The following is a 7,511-nucleotide window of genomic DNA, read 5'->3' as shown; positions in this document are numbered from 1 at the left end:
TTTTTTTTTTTTTTTTTTTTTTTTAATAGTGGTGCTAGGGACCAAATCCAAGGCCTCATGATGCTAAACTTGGGCTCTACCACTGAACTACACTTCTAGCTCCTGTCACTCCATCTTTACTTATCATAATCATGATTGTATATTTTTCTCCAAAGATTAATATTCATGCTGACCACTAGAACTATGTCTTTGTGTATCTTTTTTTTTTTTAATTAATACTTCAGAGTGTGGATCTTGCCTCCTTCAGGTATGCTGTGGAATTTTTAAGTTTACAAGAATATTATAGGAAAACAGGTATCAAGCTCAGTTTCTCACACATGAATATGTGTTAGAATCACCTGGAATGCTTTTAAAAATGTATATGTCTTAGGGATTGGAGGTATAGCTAAATGGTAGAGCACTTTCCTAGCAGGTACAGGGGCCTAGGTTTGATCCCCAGTAGTGAAGTGTGTGTGTGTGTGTGTGTGTGTGTGTGTATACACATACATATTTATATATATTGATGAATATATATAATTTATATATTGATGAATGAGTTTCATCCCAGACCAATTAGGCTAAACTCTACTAAGATAGGTCTGCAGTTATATTTTTTTAAAGCTCCCATCAAGAATCATAGGTCTTATTGCAATTAATTTGAAGATTAACTGGCTCAAACTTCATTCATACAGGCCTCTTCAAAAAGAGGAAGTTTGGAAAATAAAGATGATGTTCCATTTCGAAAAGTTCTTGGTACTCCTGGTAGAGGATCCATTAAGACAGTAGCAGGAAATGGAATAACCCGGGCAATTCCTTCTTTGACATCAACATCAACACCTCTTAGATCAGGGTTATTAGAAAACCGGTAGGAAAAATTTTCCTTACTTAATCATTTGATTATCTGCTTATAAATATCTTTTAGGCCTTTTAGAAATTTGAGAAAAAAATTTTTAAAGTATACACTACATTTTTGTAGATAATTATAGGTATTTGTCTTATGTAGTTTATGTCAGTGAAATGTATGTATTAAGCATGCAGATATACAGTATATTCATTTAAATATGGTATAGAGAATTAGTAGTCATGTTTTCTGTCCTTAAATATATTGGTGTATAATTTTTAATGGTATGAGATAATTACCTTTTAAAAATAATCTTTTATTCTTTGTTCTCTATAGCACTGAAAAGAGGAAAAGAATGTTATCTGGATCAGAGCTGAATGAAGATTACCCTAAGGAAAATGATTCATCATCGTAAGTTGCTTTAAGAACCATTTTAATACTAGATGAGGGTTTTTTCTTTTTTTTTTTTTGGTATGTGGATTGAACTCAGGGCACTTATCCACTGAGGCACATCCCCAGCCATTTTTTGTATTTTATTTAGAGACAGATTCTTGCTCAGTTGCTTAGGGCCTTCCTAAGTTGCTGAGGCTGGCGCTGGCTTTGAACTCATGATCCTCCTGCCTCAGCCTCCTGAGCCACTGGGATTAAAAGCCTGCGCCACCACTCCTGGCCCAGATGAGTATTTCTTATAACGACTAGGATAAGATTAGAGGAATGTTCAGTTTGTGGGACATTCTATAGATTGAAGAGCAGGATTTAAAGTGTTTTGGTGACAATGGGTTGTAGGTTCAATGGAGGGAATTCATCCATTGCTGTTGCCTTTGTTTCATTGTACTTGTTCTTTCCTGCCTAAAATTTGGAATACTCACAGGAAGACTATAGCCAAAGAACTCCAAATAATGTTTCTTGCTATTTGAGTCTGAACCTATCCTTCCTTCCTTCTATTATTATTATAATTATTTTACCTTACTTGCATAAGTAGTTAGCCTGGGGTTAAAAGATTGTGAGCCCTTCATAGGTTGTAGGCAAGGAGCGTTCATCTTTCAGGGATGTTTTCTGGGTTGGACAAAAGGGAATAGATCTGCAGCAGGGATGTCACCAACTCATAGTCCTCTTTCTTAACACATGAGGATTTTTTTTTTCTCCTTCAAGATGAGAATACTTAGTACATAGTCAGTACTTAATATCTCAATACTTTAATAAAAATCAGTTACTATTTAACTCATATTTCAGATCATGGGGTCACAAGAAAGGAGCTAGAAAAAAGTCAAAGAAACTTCTAATAATAATTGGTTCTGATGCTGTAATAGATATGAAAGTCTGGGTAGGTAATAGAACGGGAACCTGAAACTACAGTCACCTGATCTGAGCCTCTGGTCACCATGTGCTTTTCAGGCCATTGTTGATGTAATTGCCCATTGCAATTATGTGGGAACCATACTACCAGCAAGCATGAGAGCACCAAGTGGTACCCTAGTGAATTCCCTTTATTCCGAACAGATTACTCTCTGTCCTTATTATGTAGCAGCAACCTTTCCTCTTAATCATCAGTCATTTACCTCTACTGTTGAACCCCAACGCAGAGAAAAGACCACCAAGTCCAATTTTAAATCAAATTAAAGCAATCTTGTATTTGTGTACACAAAGAGAGTTGATCAGCGGCTGTCTCTCCTAACGTGGGCTAGAGACCAGCCCCCCACCTCTCTAGGAACAAGGTTTTATAGCACAGAAAGTTGCAAAGGGGAGTATCTTGAGAACTCACAGCTAACAGGATTTTGATGAGCATAATAATACAAAGGCAGATAGTAGGTTAATGATCTATGTGGTATTTCAAGGTAGGGAGTAAATTTAGATCCAACATCAGAATTTATGAGGTTTCAGAGAGAGTTGTTATCTTGTCAGGGGGAGCCAGGATTTATGAGGCACCATAAGGTTTTAGAGAGAGTTGTTATCTGGTCAGGGAAAGCCAGGCATGGGTGAGTTCAAGGCACGGGCAGGAATTCCAAACAAGTTTAGAAATTTCAGTAATTTGTAGTAAAACAGAAATTAACTTTTCATGACTTTGTGACGAGATGGCTCCCGATATTAAGATGGAATTAGGCTGGGTTCCTCACTACTAGGGTGGTAACCTCTTTCCTTGTCTGTTGCTCTGCCAGGATGAGGGGCCCAAAATGACTAGGTAACAGCTATAACTTTAGTTTTAATTATTTTCTTACTGTGCCTCCTGGTAAAATATCTGAAAGTCAGAGTCTATAGCAATTTAAATCAGGGGGTGGGGGACTAGGAAACAAATTCACCAAGTGAATTTTGAAAATAATGGTGAGTGGGACTACTCCTACTTCTACCCCTTGGTTCAGAGATCTAGGTATTTTCTATAAATGTAATGATTTGTTGATTTAAGGTGTAGATTGAACATCCCTAGTCCAAAATTCCAAAATCTGAAACTCTTTGAGTCTAACATGACACCTCAAATGGAAAAACCACATCTGACCTCCTCACAGTACTTTAAACACAAGTTGCACTAAAAATAATTTATAAAATTACCTTTAGGGTAATGTGTATGAGTTATATATGAAACAATAATTTTGTGTTTAAATTTGGGTCCTATCCCCAAGCTATTATATGTATGCAAGTATTTCAAAACATTAAACAGTTCTGGTCTCAAGCATTTTGGATAAAGGATATTCAACTCAATCTATATTTATCTTGAAGGGCATCACATTCCTAATAAGATCATCTCTAAGCTGCACTTTTTTTTTTTTTTTTTTAATTTTTTTTTTTTAATATTTATTTTTCAAGTATCGGCGGACACAACATCTTTGTTTGTATGTGGTGCATGAGGATCGAACCCGGGCCGCACGCATGCCAGGCAAGCGCGCTACCACTTGAGCCACATCCCCAGCCCTAAGCTGCACTTTTAAAAGCTATTATAGTATGCCACCTAAAACTGTCTCAGATTTGACTTAGATTTCAAATTATGTATGTATTTACATTTATACATGTATATGCATATATATGAATACTTATAGAAAAAAATTAAGAAGCTATTGCAATGCCTACCAGGCTAGCAGCTTTGGGACAATAACAGATGTGATAAGATGAGTTGATTCTGTGGTCATCTGCCCTTGTCTTATCTTTTTTCCTGCAGAGTAGACTCCTTGTGAAGGGAAACCTATTCTGTAGCTTTTATCTGGGCCATCATGGCTGTTTTATTCATGGGCCCTTTATGGAAGTATTGGAATGAGTTAGGTCAGAGATTAGCTGACTTCACTTAATAAGTTAGCCTGCTGATTGATACTTTCTCTTTAGTGGAGTTCTCCGGTAAAACAGATCTTTACCTTTGTACATACTTTCATAAACCTGTCCATATACTTCCAAAAATAATTTCTGGATCTTCCTTGCCTTTGACCATCTATCTAAACTCCTTGCCACCACCCAGGAGTCCATGTCCCACTTTTTTGTCACATGAAGTGGATAAGGAGATGCATTTCTGAAAACTCTGCCCAGTAAAGGATTAACCCTTATCATTGTCTTTCAGAGAAGTAATTTAATGGGGCTATAATTCATTTTCATTTTGGAACAGTGTCCTGAGATGATCCATCCATATTTATTTCTTTCCTTTCAGCTGATCTTGGGAATGTCCTAGGCCGGTTCTTGTTTTCAGTTCCTGATTACTTGGGCTTAATCCAAATAGACCTGCTTCCTTTTTTTGATGGATCAATGCTGTGCTTCTCTGATCTTATGACTTCATGGATATGGTAGCATCCAGATCATGAGAGTTACCTCTGGATACATAGTCCTTTGATGACCAATAGGCAAATGCTTAGACTCTTCCAGGGCATAGTAATTTGCCAAGAGTAGTATGCCACACTGAGCACAGTGGTGCACACCTGTAATCCCAGTGACTCGGGTAGCTGAGGCAGGAGGATCAAATTCAAGACTAGCCTAGGCAACTGAGCAACACTCTATCTCAAAATAAAATTTTAAAGGAGCTAGGTACATAGCTCAGTGGTAGAACCTTCCCGGGTTCTGTTCTCAGCATACCATTCAACACCCCCCACACACACACACAAAAAAAAATTATGCCATATTTTATAGATGTTGTGTTAACTTTCTGCTGCAGACAGCATAGTTTTGCTCTAGAATTAAGGTTCCAGGCTGCATCTTCTGTAGATAAGTGACTCTGCACAATGTCTTTGTCCTGAAGTTGGTATTTGGCTCCACAGAGCCTATAATCTTCTCTCTTGAGCATGTCAATACTCCTAGTAACAACCAACCAGTTCCATAGTCTTTATGGTTATTATTTACTCCATATCACTTGTAACAGTTCTCTACTACTATATAATAAACCACTTCATAATTTAGTAGCTTAAAATAGTAACTATTATTGCTTATTAATTTATGTTCTCCTTAGTTCTGCTTACTTGGGCATGGCTTGGCCTCTATTGCTTGGATTTTCTGACTTTCCCATGCATCTATAGTCATTAGGTGGACTGGTTAGGGTTTGACTGGTGCAATCAAACTTCATATGGTTGGCTGTTGGCTGGCTATTGGTTTTGGTGATTGGGCCATGTATCTTTTGCCATCTAGCAAGCTGGCATGGAGTTACTCATATAACAGTGATGGGGTTCCAGGAGAGGAGAAATTTACAAGACACCTTTAGACTTAGGATCTGAACTCACACATTGTTACCTCTATCACATTCTTTGTGGAAAGGAAATCAAGCTAACCCCATTAAAGGATGAAAGATTAGACTGTACTTCTGAATGAGAGGCATGGATACAGAGGGGAATAAAACAACTTTATCGAGGTGCAGTTTACACATCTTAAAATTCACCTGTTTTACGTATACAATTCAATGATTTTTAGTAAATTTATTCACTGATATTCTATCACTGTAATCTGGTTTTAGAACATTTCTGTTACCCCAGTACAGTCTGTTTTACAATCATTCTGCCAAATTTTTAAATGTTGTGGAGATTGCATTAGCCATGTCCACTTTTATTTATCCTGTCCCGATGGAGCACAAATGAAATTCTTAGGAATTATAATACTATTGGATACCATAAGTATTACTACCAACAGTGGAATTTCTGTTGCCATTGTCAAATAAGTGCCCCAATTCCAGAGCCTTATCCTTAAAGTATGCTTCCTAGGCCCATTTCTTGTACCAACTGTTGTAGATCAGATTCCCCAAAATTAGACTTTGAAATGGAGGTTAGTATACCAGTGAGTTATTAAGGAAATATTCACAGGGGAATACAGGAAGGGAGCAAGAAAACCAAGGTAGTGAAGGGTAAGAAATGAAGCATGGGTGTGGTCTTGGACCAAAATCACACAGAGGTTAGACTTCATCCTGGTCCTAGAGAAAGTATCTCATACCTTGAGGGCAAGCCTAGTTACTGGCTCTGAAACATTGATCTAGGATGATATGAGGGTGTAGAAGAGAGATCATAAAAATAGGGCCAGAGGGGTTTTGAGTGGAACACTTAACATTGTTAGCCATTGACTTAATTCATGATGATTTCCCTAAGTTAGCACTTTTATCCAAAGCATGAACTTTTCATTTGAATGGACACTGTCTGCTTATGAGTTCAGGTATCTGGGAATAATGGAGGGGGAAATGGGCTTGTTTGAGAAGGTTTAACTTTATATTTATTAACTTAAAATACTTTGATTATTATAAGTTGAACTGATAATGACATTTAGTAAATAGTATTATAGCTCATACACAATGAAAGAACATTTGGGGGTTTTTTTGTGGGGGGGAGTGGTACCAAGAATTGAATTCAGGGGCACTCAGCCACTGAGCCACATCCCCAGCCCTGTTTTGAATTTTATTTAGAGACAGGGTCTCACTGAGTTGCTTAGTGCCTTACTTTTGCTGAGGCTGGCTTTGAACTTGTGATCCTTTTGCCTCAGCCTCCCAAGCCACTGGGATTACAGGCATGTGTGCTACCACACCTGGCAAACATTTTGGTTTTTGTTTAACTTTTTATACATTAAGCTAGCTCTTGGTAATAAAAGGTTATTTTCATAATTCTTAGCTAATTCACTGAGCACTTGAAGATTTAACAACCTCATTGCCTAACTTTTAGGCATATCAATGACTTTGGCACTTGAAATGTAAATTTTTTAATGACAGCTGTTAAAATTATTAATATCTTTATATATTTATATTACATTGATTTAAAATTATTAACTATAGGAACAACAAGGCTATGACAGATCCCTCCAGAAAGTATTTAATCAGTAGTAGAGAAAAGCAACTGAGTTTGAAACAGACAGAAGAAAATCGGACATCAGGTAAGTTTAGGTCTTCTATATAAGATTTATTTGATACTGTATTAGATTAGAAATAAATACTTAAACTGGGACATATGTCTACATTATTCAGGAATAATGCAAAATTCATTAAGTAGTTATTCGGCTCTAATTCATATCCAGTATTTAGCCAAAGAATGTGTTTGTGTATGTGTGTGTATTTTTAATTTTATTTCTTTATTTTTTGCAGTGCTGGGGATTGAACCCAGGGCCTCACACATACTAAGCAAGTGTTCTACCACTGAGCCACATTCACAACCTGCTAAGATATTTTTATAGTGTTAGAAATATAAGGAAACTTGTATTCTCTCTCTCTCTCTCTCTCTCTCTCTCTATATATATATATATATATATATATATATATATA

At 36.8% G+C, this 7,511-nt stretch overlaps 1 protein-coding gene across 1 annotated transcript in view; it reads left to right on the top strand.

Moving 5' to 3' along the window:
- Positions 1–7,511, top strand: part of Usp37 (ubiquitin specific peptidase 37) — an 85,850-nt gene that overhangs the window by 25,010 nt on the left and 53,329 nt on the right. Inside the window, exons 6-8 of the mRNA XM_048808993.1 lie at positions 672–844; positions 1,157–1,231; positions 7,029–7,147. Coding sequence (XP_048664950.1) covers positions 672–844; positions 1,157–1,231; positions 7,029–7,147 — 367 coding nt within the window. The remainder of the gene's footprint in view (positions 1–671; positions 845–1,156; positions 1,232–7,028; positions 7,148–7,511) is intronic.

Source organism: Marmota marmota, unplaced genomic scaffold (genome assembly GCF_001458135.2).
Source record: "Marmota marmota marmota unplaced genomic scaffold, marMar, whole genome shotgun sequence".
Taxonomy (NCBI): Eukaryota; Metazoa; Chordata; class Mammalia; order Rodentia; family Sciuridae; genus Marmota; species Marmota marmota.
The sequence above is the reverse complement of the archived record's forward strand: the minus strand, read 5'-3'. Positions and strand labels throughout refer to the sequence as shown.